Raw genomic sequence first — 13,703 nt, forward strand, 5'->3', positions numbered from 1 at the left:
TTTTCCCATATACGAAGTAGGTAAAGTAAAAATTGAAAAAAAAAAAAAAAACGAGTAAAAGAAAAATTTGTTAGTTTTGTTTTTTTAAACTGTTTTTCTTGTTTTTTTTTTTCTTTCTTTGTTACGGTCTTTATATTATTTTTGTTCTTCTTGTTTATATAAGCTTTTCTTATAAATGCTTTTGTTGCGGTTATGCTCGTAAGTAGATTTTAAATGTATGAAAAATAGTTGTTTGTTGGCATTTAATATTAAATTCTTATTGTTATTGTAGATTAAAATAGAGAGTTAGCCATCAGCAAATGTACACACATATGTTTATTATGCGATTAAAAATTTGTTAAATATAAAGTTGATTTTTTCAGTATAATTAATTAAATGTAACATGTAAAGAGTGGCCCATATTCATATTTGCTATATAGTATTTTATTTGAATTGGAATGATATTTTAGGAAAATGAAAAATTTAATATAAATTTTATGTTTTAATATTTGTTGAGCTACTTCACTTTCTTATCTCTAATGACAACTCATTCAAATGAGAGGAAATAAAACAGCATTTTATTTCAAAATTTCATGAAATAAAATTGTATTTGTAATGACACCTGATCCACCAAAGGTTGAGAAATCGAAAAATCTTCCTTGGCCAAAATCATCTATTAATGCATTCGCTTTCATAACTGCACCACCATGTTGTAAATGGGCTCATCAAAAGTGTATGCCTTCATTCAAACATTAATACCTAATTTATTCACTGCGTATACATACCATATGCAAGCGTAAATAAATTTTTATCTTCATTTCTATATTTAATAAAATTGATGACTTTGAATCAAAGAAAACCAAATTAAAAATTGACGTTTATTTAATTTCTATCCTGGTGTGTTTTCATTGAGGTCTACATACACACACATATTATATTATATTCGATTATCTTAAAAAGAATAAATATCGATTCAATTCACATTCAAAAATATTTTACACAATATTAATTTTTCAATGTTACCCATTTTGAATTTGATTAAACAAAAAAAAAAAAACAGAGTTTTCATTGTTTTTTTAATGTTGAACTTTATTAGATTTCCATGTACTCGCATAAAGATTAAAAGTTCTTTTAGTAGTATTTTTCAAAAGAGTTTTTGTTTCATTTTCCATTTTGTTTTCTTTCTTTTTTTTGCTATTTAAACTGATGTAGGTAAATTAAAATCTATAATTTGAATAAATTTATATAAAAGATATGAAATTCAATAGTATTGTCGAAATCTTTTTAAATGTTTTGTGAGATTTTCATGAATAAATTTATGGTAATAAAGTAATACGCTTTAAAAATAATAAAATGTCATAGATCAAAAAATAAATAGGAGAATAGAAAAGGCGATGGTTAGGTGTTATTAAAATTTTAAAAAAACTTATAAATTTTATTGTTATTTTAAATATTGTAAAAAAATTGATATTAATAGCAAGTCGAAACCAAACGATTAACTGCATAAATTACAGCGAAATACACTGAAATCATAAATAAAACTTGTAATTAAAAATACTATCATAATTATGTAAAAATTTCAAATCAGGAAAACAAACATAAAGGAAAAACATGTAGATCATAATATATTACTTTGATAGCTCAAGCCCAATTCAGTCATTTCGTACATTTCGTACCCAAAAATTGAACAAAATGTATAAAAAAATGTTTTCATTATGAGATATGGTCATGTCAATTCAATACTTCACGATAAGAACGATAAGGTGTGTGATATAAAAATTTTTAGTAATTTTATTTCATAATTTTCAATTTTATTTAGATAAAAGCAAACATACTAATGTCTAGACAATTCATATTTTATACTATTCACAAGAATACTAAATTGTATAACTTACCTCCAGTTTTTCTTCCAAATTTTTAAGAATTTCAATTATTAGAATACTAAAATTATTAAAATACTAGGCAATTATTTTACATTTTTCAAAAATTTTCCAATAACTCAAAAAGAGGATATTGCATTTCGCATAAACTAAAAATTTAAATTCCAAATTATTTGACAATTAAAATTTTTTATTAAATTAAAATATTTTTTGTAGTTATCAAATAACGAAAACGAAGTGTCTCAATTACTCATAAAAACAAAAAAAAAATCTAATTAAAAATAACTTATCCAGCTTTTTTATGCGTTTAAGTCATTAATTAAAGAAAAAAATTTTAATTGCATTTTTTTCTGAAATTCTCATATATTTTTGTTTTTTAATTTAATTTTTATGATTTTATAAATTTCTATTTCAATGAAAAAATTATCAGGAAAAAGAAAAAAATAACAATTATAATATTTTCTTTCTAATCAAGGAAATTGAAAATTGTACAAGTGAAAATATGCTTTGCAGTTGATGGTAATAATTCATTGTGACTCTTGTCGAAATTAAGAAAAAAAAGAATCTAACAACTGTGAGAAGAAGTAAAGTGCTCAATCAACATATTCTATAATTATCAAATTTAAATTATACAAGCTATATGCAATTTTTATGCAATTTCAAAGTGGCAATCAAATTAAAAGTAAGTGCTTTTGGCATAAACAGTGAAAGGCTATTGCGATTCTGCAAAAATATAATAGAAAAAAAAAATTGTTTTAAAATGTATTCAACTCGCATGGTATTAAAATAATATTCGTCTGCATAAAAATATTTTTACGATATTAATTCTCATAATAAGGTGAATAAAAGTTTTACAATATAACAACTTTCTTTAAAATACAATAGTTCTAAATTTCTTTAAAAAGAATGTGGAAGTGTGAAGAAAATCTTTTAGATATTAAACGGCTCAGTGATAATTTAACTTTGTTCCATAAGTAATTATGGCTTAACTTGATTATATGTATATATAAATTCCAATATATGCGATTCATTTAATTGTGCTTTAGTGTTATATAGAATAGATAGTTTGCTCAATTATATATCGTGTTTATGGTAAAAATTAAATTAGTGCTATTTAAAAACTAAGAAAAAAGATATTTTGAAAATAAATGCATATTAATATATTAATCATATTGCAGATGTAACTAATTTTTGTGTATGTTAAAAAAGTATGCAATTTTATTTAACAAAAATTTTATATAAAACATTTGTTCGCCTAAATATAGGCAAAATTTATAATAAATTTAACAATAAAATCCAACAATAAATCATAAAATTTCATAAATAATATTCAGTTAAAACCACATTAGTAAACATGTATGTATATGTATAAATATAAAAACAATATCGTAAATGAAATTGTACACTTTCTTGTATGAGGATTGTAATATTTAAATAGTTTCTCGACTAAAATTCATTTCCATATATATTATAATTTCTATTTGACTTACCTTTCTGAATTCTTGACAGAATAATTGAACCATTTGTTGTATTGCTGGTGCTCTTATTGCATGTAATGTCAAACGATTACCGTTTCTCATATTTAATTGTAATGCAGCTGGTCTTGGTAATGTTATAGCTCCTTGTAATTCTGCAAATGGCAACGATCTTACAACAATTAGATATTCAGCATCACGTCTAGCTAAATATACTCCATTATGTGATATGGCCAATATTGAAACATCAGGAAATTGTGGAGCACCATTGACAGTAAATAAACGTGCAAAATATAACGGCCAACTTCTTGCCATGTCTATTAGGTGTCTTTTAACAATAGCTCTTACCTGCCCTCTTAAATTTTCTTCATTAACACCATGTCCATTTAACAAATTTATAGCATTTCTTCGTTCTTGAGGTGAAATTCTTAAACAAGATGTTAAACAAAAAACATCTGATGCTATCTGTATAAATAATAAATCGAGTGCAATAGGAGGTCCAATTGGTTCACTTGGATGAAAAACTTCTTTACGAATACGAAGTTTCCATAATACACGATTATATGTTAAGCATGCATTAGCTGGGGCTTTTAATGATGGTGGAGCAGGAACTGGTGCTGGTATTATGGGTACTGGCCATTCATCAGCAACATCAGTTTCATCATGTTTTTCTGTACTAGCTGAAATTAATGTTGAAGCTGATGTTTTTCGTTCTCGCTCCTTGGCATATTTTTGTGCCATATGCGTTTTAAATGTGGCACGATCACTCGAAGTTATTTGACTGGACGTAGACTTTCTCTGATGATCTCTGTCACGTTCCCGTTCTCTTTCACGTTCACGTTCTCGGTCACGATGTAATTCATTTTCTCTCTCACGTTCTCTTTCTATTTCGCGTTCTCTTTCGCGTTCTCTTTCACGTTCTCTTTCGCGATCTCTTTCTCGCTCGCGTTCTCGATCACGCTGTCTATCTAATTCTCTTTCTCGTTGTCGCTCTAATTCACGTTCTCTTTCTCGTTCGCGTTCCATATGTGCTTGCGTGACTTTTGGCGGTGCTGGCTGATATACTTTATTGCTTTCTTTTTCTCTCTCAACTTGTCGTATTTCATATATCCGGTCACGTTTTTCTCGTTCTTTTTCTCGTTCTCTGTCACTACCACTTGAAGCAGGACCTTCAACTTCCGATCGATCCCATACAGATTCAGAAAAATTTTCTCGATCTCTTGATCTAGATCTAGATCTTGAACGATCTCTATCAATAGTAATTTCCTTCTTGAAACTGGTTTCATATACCATATCTAATTTTGCAGCTTCAGCTCTCCCCCATGAATCATATGTGTCTTTTGATATATCTGATCCATTCCATTGATGACGAACGCCAAATGTATCCCTTTCTTGACGTTGGACAAAAGCAGGAATATCTTGCTTTTGATAGTCTATATCAATTTCAGTATGGCGCATTTGTCTTGTTACAATCATATTAGATTTACTTTGGGGTGGTGAATTAGGTGGTCTTATAGGTGGTGGTGGAGCTGGACCTGATGGAGCCGGTGGAATAACTGCTGGCCAAGGGGGTGGAGGCGGACGATTGCCAGCTTCCATTCTTTCAATTTGCAATCTTACAGAAGTGTGATCTTCGCTTCCATTCATAAAACCTCCACTAAGTTGTTGTTGTAACATAAGTTTTCGCGTTTCTTCTAGTTTTGTAGGGGCTCTTTGTTCCGATCTGGTGCTTACGGTTGATCTAACAGAATGTCCAGCGGTAACTTGTTCTAGCCTTTGCCGCATTTCGGAACTTAACTTTAATTTTCCAACACTACCAGGAGCTGGGCGTTCAGCTCCAATATCAAAGCTTCTTTTATTTGATTTTATGACAACTGGAATTACTGGCTCAGACTCTTTTCTTGTAGGTGATTCCATTTTATTTTGTTTACGAATTGGACCTGTTGGTTGATGTGTGATTGGCACAATTTTACTGTGTTCTACTTCAAATTCTTCCCATTCTACTGTTGAACCATTTGGAGATCCTGCACTACTATGGTTTTGTGATTGTGGAGTACTCTTGCGTTGATTTTGTCTCATTTTGAACAGCATGAAATTTTCTTCTTCTGTTAACTCAGTTTGACTATCTTGTGGAGGAGGCCATCTCCATTTACCAATACGTACTGTTTTCGCTCGTCCATATGGATCTAAAAATGGTCTTGCTTCTGAAGGGTCTTTGAATTCCAAAGGAGGAGGCATTGGAGGAGGTGGTGGCGGTGGTATGAGACTGCCACCACTATCTGAAGAGGCTTTGCGATTTCGATCTGGTTCCGTGAACTGAGAATTTCTGCTCTTGAAGCTTTGTTTTCGCGGCGCAGCTGATGATGAGGTTTCTAAATGAATTCGCGTTGTACTCGTTTGTGACATCGACACACCTGTTGGGGACACTGGAGCTAGTGGTGGTGTTTCCTGCTGGCTTAATAAAGTTTGCAATGCTTGATTTTGTGCTAGGAGTTGTTGTTGAATTTGTAAATTCTGTGCCATTGCTGATTGCAAAAACGCTCTCTGAATTTGTGTTTGATAAGCCGGATCACTTGATGTTGGGAGATTTATAATTTGTGATAAATTGTCTTGACTAACATTTCCCATCATCAATAAGGGATTTGTTGTGATAGGCGAAAGCGGTGACATAACTGAAGTGTTGGATCCAAATCCATTTCCATTAGTATTTTGATGTGTAGTTCCACCACCTTTTATGACGTCAGTTAAAACTGTTTTTGCCGCTAAGTTATCGATTGATTCATCAATTGATATTGTTTCCATTAATTCTGAAATATATTGATCTATCGTTCCAGCTTCTTTGTTGAAAATTTCATCTTTTTTATCACCTCCACCTTTGATAGATTTAGATAAAATGTTTGCATTATTTAGGTTACTGATGCAAGAATCCATTAATGGTGCTAGCATAAATCCTTCACTTTCGAAATTAATAGTTCCACCGCCACGAATACTAGCGGCCAAAGACCTTGCATCTGAAAGTTCATCTAGCGATCCATCTAATACAGGGCTAAATAAGTCATCTAAAAATTGATCAACATCAGATGCTTGAGATGGCACGCGTACTCTTCTTACATGACTAGCCAATGAGGGAGCTTCACTTGTATCAGACATTGCTGATGATCGTGTTTGATATTCAGATTTGTCCATTTGTCCATATTTACTGGAGTGAGAACCACCATGGGATCTTTTTCCGGCATATTGTGATTTTTGAAATCGTGGAGTTGATTCTTTCGGGTTGAGTGGTGCTAAACGCTCTGCTGAATGATACCGTTCATTTAATCGACTTTGAGAAAGACCAAGTTTAACAAGAGGTTGTGGCTCAGGATTGGCCATTATTTCAGGCCCATCTCCCGACAGTAGGTCATCTAAAGATCTTGATCGGGTTTTTTCTGTTTCAAAATACCTTTCATTTAATGCAGAACTTCTAGATAACAAATCGTGAGAAGTTTTACGAGAAGGGCCTTCTGCGTATGGTCGTTGGAATTCCATTTTCTTTTCTACATGAGGTTGCGGTATTGGTGCTTCTAATTTTGGAGTGGGTGTTTTTGATTGTGGTGGTTCTGGTGGAGGAACTTGCGGTCTTTTAGGGCTACTAGGCTCAGAATCATTACCTAGAGTTTGAGATGATTTTCTGCCTGATCTTAATAAATCGCTGCGACCGGCTGGAAACGCTGGACATAATTCCTTTTCTGCTAACAAATCTAGTACAAAATCTAAACCGCAAGAATCCGTTATTTGTCCAGCGTCGTCGAGTACTACAGTCCATCCTTGATTTGGAATCCCCAAAGTCGAAACAGCTAGCGATGCCGCCTCTTCACATGTTGTCCAAGAATCAATCGCTACAGTTTGGGTTAAATCATCAGGCATAGTTAATGCTACGGCAATATCTGACAGTTTTTGGGTAGCTCGCCATTCAATCCAAGATGGCGGGAATGATCTGCAAGGGGACGATTGGTAATTTCCTGTATTTCTAAGTAACTTTTTCAAAAGAAGTTCCTTCATCGAAGATGGAGCATTTTCTATGATAAACTTCATCAAGTATTTACTAAATGCGGATCCGGGTTGAAAACAAGATAAGCATTGAGCCATTAATTGCCAAATTCTGAAAGCTTGTGCTTCTTCAGCTCTATAAACTTGGTTACATAATTGAACTAATATTTCATCTCTTAAACCTCTAGAAGCTAGACCTTTATGAACTATATAATCTGCTAAAATTTTTTCTTTGTTGTTATCCATTGATGTGTCATTAGCCCATCTCAAAATTAATTTGAAAACGGCAATAGAATCTTGAAAATCTTGATCTCTGCTGGCAGCACGAGACAAAAATGGTGATACTATCGGCTCTCTTTTAGGGGAAAGTTTCAACCCGTTACAATAAACTGAACTAAATTTTCCAAAACCAAATTGATCTAAATCCTTTGGTAAATCTCCAGCAATTGGGGGGCCCGGAACTGTACCAACCACTTTTACTAAATGACGATCTCCATGTATTGGAGTCCATCCTTCTAATTTAGAAACAATAAAAGCAAGCTCTGCTGGTATGTCTAGAAAAGCAATATGAGTTCTTTCTTGCTCCTTAGCCAATTTTTTAGCCTCTCTTTCTTTAGCTGCTTTTTGCGCTTCCAATCGCCTTTTCAAGTCAGCTTTCATTTTGTGATAACGTTTACGTTGTAATTTTCCTCTCCACAATGATTGAGCTTTAACTGTAGCTTTTCGTAAACGATGGAAGCTCTTTTTGTGTTTATGAGCTCTCCATACTGATTGAATTTTAGTTGCTGCTTTTTTCTGTCTATTTAACTTCTTCCGTACAAGCATACCACGTACATTTTTTTGTATTATAACGGCCGCGTTCTTTTGCCGATCAGATCTCCCGCCTTCCAACATTCTGTGCAATGCTTCTCTCAAGAACACTCTAGTTGCTCCAAGTTGGAAGTCTGGGCCTTCTACTCCAGTTTTCGGAAGAGTTTCAAGCATTGATCTGCATAGTTCTCTATATGGAGTTCCTCTGGGCAAGGCTCCTTTCATTAAGTGGCGATACCTTTCAACAAAATGTTGAAATCGTAGTCGAACTGGATAACCTTTTTGTCTAATTTGGATTGTATCTAACATTCCAAGATAGCGGAGTTGTTGCAATACACAAGGCATATCCATTTTAAGAGCTTGTTTATCATTGTTAGGCTTAATGCAACGGACAAACCACGGATTGCATCTCCCCATCGATTGCAATAACTGTTGAAGTGAGTCTGAAAATCTTGCAGCTACAGTAGGAGTTCTTGGTTTCATAGTTACGAATCGTCCATTGTTTCCTTTTGGCAATGATTTCCCGAATTCTCTTTGAGCACGTAATTGTTTTGTCATTTCCTCTACCAGTGGCAGTTTGCTTGTACTTAAAAGCTCCAAGACATCAGGTCGTAAAGCATCTCTGTTTTTATCTAAAAAACTTTCAACACAATACCAAACTTGACCTGCGTAATGTGTTATACCAAATTCTTGAGCACCAATTCTTGGTCTTGAATATAATTCGTTTAGAGCATGGTTGTAATGACATTTTTCTAAAAAGCTCATGTCGCTTGCTCTTGGAAAATTGGATTCATCGTCAAGAAGATGAAATATTCCAACCGGTTTCTTTGCTAATAAGTGAATAACCGGCAAATTATCTTCCCATGTTAAAGGTGTCCACTCAAGTCTTTCTCTCGCATACTCTGCTTGTTCTAATTTAAAGACATGCTTGTTAAAATAAAGTTGTAAGTTTTCATTAGCATAATTAATACAAAGTTGTTCGAATGAATTTTCAGCTAAATCTTCAAATCCAAATATATCTAAAATTGATATCCGATGAGCGTCATGAGTTCCACCTTTATGCACAATTGAATTTACCCTTGAAACCAACCAATTGAAAAGCCCTGAATAAAGCGATTTAGCAAATGCATCACGGCAATCTAATGCTTGATCTATTCCTAAAGGTGTATGTAATCGTTCAGATCTTGCTTCTGTTATTCTTGTTGTTAACGAACGATGTAAACCTTCAGCAGAAATATGTAATAAATGTGCTGCCCATTTTATTTCAGCGTCTGAACCAACTTCAACGCCTTCTTGACCATGACGTAACTGACGTCTGTGAAAATACACATTACCTAAATGTAAAACTGATGCTAAAACACGAACTATCCCTTCACGTTCATTCTCTGAAACTCCAAGAACTTGCATAGCGCCTTGTAAGGATTCCCAATCTACACGTCCTGGAGCACAATCTGAGCCGCCTTGATTTAAATAAAAATATTTATCAGCATCTAGCAAACCATATTTTGTTCTTTCTGCTTCAGCTAAACCACCAAGCATTTCATAAAAAACATGATAATTACGCTCACCCGGGGCTTGTGTTATAATCCGAGATTTTTCTAATAGATATTGTGTTATTTTTGCTCCAACAATTGCACCCGATTTAAAATATACTTCTAAATATTTTCCAAATCTCGAGCTATTATCATTACGTGCTGTTCTTGCATTTCCAAATGCTTCTAGTAATGGTGCTGCTTCTAATATTTGTTCTGTTATAACAGCTGATGCAGAACCGCCCCCTGGTACAACAGCAGCTAAATATTGCATTACTAATTTTGTTGATTCAGTTTTGCCAGCACCTGATTCCCCCGAGATAACAACAACTTGAGGTGATGGTAGTGCAGCATGTGCTGCAGCTCCAATCGCAAATAAATGTGGTGATAATGCACCAATCGGCTTTCCAGCATATTGCTTTGCTATTTCAATACCATATGATTCAGGAAACATTTTATATGGATTTACAGCTATTAATATACTTCCAGCAAATGTATATATTAATCCTTTATCATAACGTAGTCTTAAATTCCATAATAAAGATGCTTCGTGTAAATCTTCAAGTTGTGTCATATCTTCAACTCCAGTACTACCTAAATCCTGACGTGGTCTCAAACTTCCTTCACCAGGTTGTAATGTAAATGTTTGTGGCTAAAATTAAAAAAAAGAAAACAAATAATAATATTTTACCTATAATTTGAATTTTAATGTTTACAAAGTAATAAAAAATTTTTAAATAAAACAAGGAAAATTTTAAATTGTTGTTAAACAATTGGAATGCCTCGATTGACATATAAATTAAATTAAATATAAAATAATTTTATTTAACAAATGCTAACATTTCGAGCGATAATATCACTGCATAATGTTGATAATTTTTTAACAACTTGTGGATAACGATGTCTTCTTCTTTCCCTTAATCGCCTCTGTTTTTCATCTTTACTTAATTTCTCCATTGATGAAAAATCTTCAATACTAGCTGGTCTCTGACGTCTTAAAACTTTTGGTGATAAAATTAAAAATGTTGTTGGTGATGGTACCGGTGTCGGACTGCATGAACCACGTTTTTGCCATGGTTCAAATTGAAAGCGTACTATACGCATTAAGGTTTTATGAAGTTTAAATCAAATGTGTGTAAATAATTTAATCATTTCTTTTTAAAAACCAATTGAATGAAATTTATTTATTTCGTATAACTAACAGTAAGAAAACAATCGCTGCGCGTCTTTAAATTATTGTCCTGTTTTTTTCTAATTTAATTTTCAAATAATTTTTAAAAACTTTTCAAATTCGTTTCTATAATTGCCCCACTCTAAAGTTTTGTGTTTTTTTTTTTATCCTAAATTTCGTTATATTTTTTAATCCTTATTGTAGTTTTCTTTATTAAAAAACAAAAAAGCTTTAACAAGTTTTTCATCAATTCTATTTGGCTATCACTATGTTTTTTTTTTTTAATTAAAAACTTTATTTCGAATACAGCGTGTAAGCAAGTTTTTATGCGATCATTATTATTATTTTTATTATTATCATTATTAAAAAAAATTGTTAAGCGTATCGGAATATTTTAATAATTTAAGTATTTCACAGAGTAAATGTTATAAAGATCAAATTCAATGGAAAACTGAAGTATGTAAGTAGTTTTACTTTTCAAACGTACATAATTTAAAAGAAAAACGAAAAAAAAAAAACAATTGTAGAAAAGCGTTTACATAGATCACCACAATTGAGTATATATGAAAATTATTATTTCTTTTTCTTTAAATGCGTTTGTCCAATTGCAAATTTAAACTGATTAAATGGAAATAAATACACTCTTATGATTAACTAATACTTGTTGGTGAATCTTTGTTTAACAAAATATAGAATATTACACTATAGAAAATAACGCTCAGCATTAATATTACATTTGGATCACTGAATAAGAAAAAATAAAATTATTTTTTCGAATATAACCAAATGCAATTCTGGCTTATAAAACAATTGTACGTGCATATAAATTGAAAGTATGTAATATTCATTAAAAATTTTAACTGTATATAATATCAAAATAAACTTTAACTGTTTCATATATTACTTTCTGCTTATATGCATATGATATTTTCATAAAGAAAACGCATAAGTGCTTGCTTGCTAACCGTAGAATATAATAGATCTTGAAATGGTGATATTTAAAGAAAAAAGCTGAACTTGAAAATTTTCGCTTATATCAATTTTATTATATATATATATTTTATTCATATTTGTGTATTATGTTTAATCGTATTAGTTTGTACATACGATATAAATGGATAATATTACGAACAAAAGCAATAATAACGTTGTTTAAACTGGTCCAGTCCAACTTCAATTTTTTTTATTGTGACTTTTGCCTGGTTATTTTATATTTGAATTTGATGTGCAAAATGTTTGCTTGTTTTGTTCTTTTTTCTTTATATGTATATATTATTGAAACATTGTAAGTTCGAGTATGAGAAAAAATAAATATTCAATTATAAGTATATATTTTTACGTATCGAAGGCTTACTGAAGACTAAACTGTTAGTAAAATTACTAAATTGAAATTTCTAGACTCCTTTTTAAGTGAGTTAAAAATAATTTTCTATATTTTTCTCCTCATATTTTTTTTTTAACTATTATTGAATGTCGTACATCATTGATACTTTGTTTGTGTATTTTATGCTTTTTTTTTGTTATTTTTTTAACTCTTGGAAAAGCTTGTTTTTCCAGATACAAAATGTTGTGAAAATGTACACAAATTTTCTAAAAATGATCATAAAACAAAAGCAAAAGAAAAATCAGATCGGGTTTTTCAATTTAATTTTTTTTTTTTTCAGTCACTCTTTTTCTCTCCGGACCAAACACAAAACAAAAAAAAAAAAAGCAGTTCAATTTTTTTTTTCTATGAAGGAAGACTCGATTTAATAAAACCGTTTTGCTAGTTTTTATCTTACGGTATCATCAAGTTTTCAATTTTTTTTTTGTGTTTTAGTTTTTACTTTTATTTCTTTTTGTTTTAATTTTAATGAATGCGTTTGGTTTATATTCTAACATTTGAACTTCAATGTCTTTTTTTTTTTTTGTAAATTTATTAAAATGTATGTGTATCACTTTACATTTTATATATGTAAACCATTTGTTATTTTATTTATTGCGGTGCTCATAATGATAGCTCTGAGGAGTCTGAAGAGTGAAAAAGTGTATAAAGAGTGGAAACGTTTTAATAAACCACGAAAAAATTGAAAATAGTTTAAACATAGTGATAATTAAATAATGGAGCTGAAGCATTATCACATTTTGACAATATTGCGGAAAATAAATAAAACTTTAAATTTCTTTCAAAATAATAGATCGTTTTTTCTATAATTGTCCCACTCTGAAGTTTTGTGTTTTTTTTTATATATGGAAATACATTCGTCCTTAAAGGTTGTCTTTCTATAATAATTGAAAGAAAATTATTGCAAAATAAATTTTGGTCTACAACTTCTGTTCTCCCTAAATAGTTTTGGCATTACTTCGTCTTTTGTTACAGATTTTTCATTATAACATTACATTTATTCCACTCTGTATTGTATCACATCAAATATAATATGGAGAGATATTGGAGAGATATTGAAAATATTATATGTATAAATAGCGAAAGCTGAATAATTATAAATCAACTTTTTTTTTCATTAATTAACTTAATTAATACCAAATAGAAGATGTTGAATATTAAAATAATTCAAAAGAAATAAAAAGTTAAACAATATGAAAAGAAAATAAATTTTAATCGGTTTTAAGGATTTGTTGGATAATTATTTGGACAAGGACAATTTACTCGTACTTTAATTACTTAAAAAAGTATGATATTAAAAGGTTGAATCCAATTTACGTGTGAAGCATCAAAAAGAAAATCTTCTGCCTTTACAGAATTTATACTTGTATTGTTGTTCAGAATCAAATTCTAGGCAATTTCGTTACATCCGTCTGCCTGAATGCTTATTTACACACTTGTTTT

The 13,703-nt window shown here is 30.9% G+C and overlaps 1 protein-coding gene across 1 annotated transcript in view; it reads right to left on the minus strand.

Annotated features, from left to right (window-relative positions):
• The window catches only part of LOC129612663 (unconventional myosin-XV), a 93,395-nt gene that overhangs the window by 30,840 nt on the left and 48,852 nt on the right, over positions 1–13,703 (minus strand). The window contains exon 3 of the mRNA XM_055526370.1: positions 3,350–10,357. Coding sequence (XP_055382345.1) covers positions 3,350–10,357 — 7,008 coding nt within the window. The remainder of the gene's footprint in view (positions 1–3,349; positions 10,358–13,703) is intronic.

This window comes from Condylostylus longicornis, unplaced genomic scaffold (genome assembly GCF_029603195.1).
Source record: "Condylostylus longicornis isolate FDR11 unplaced genomic scaffold, ASM2960319v2 ptg000075l, whole genome shotgun sequence".
Classification (NCBI taxonomy): Eukaryota; Metazoa; Arthropoda; class Insecta; order Diptera; family Dolichopodidae; genus Condylostylus; species Condylostylus longicornis.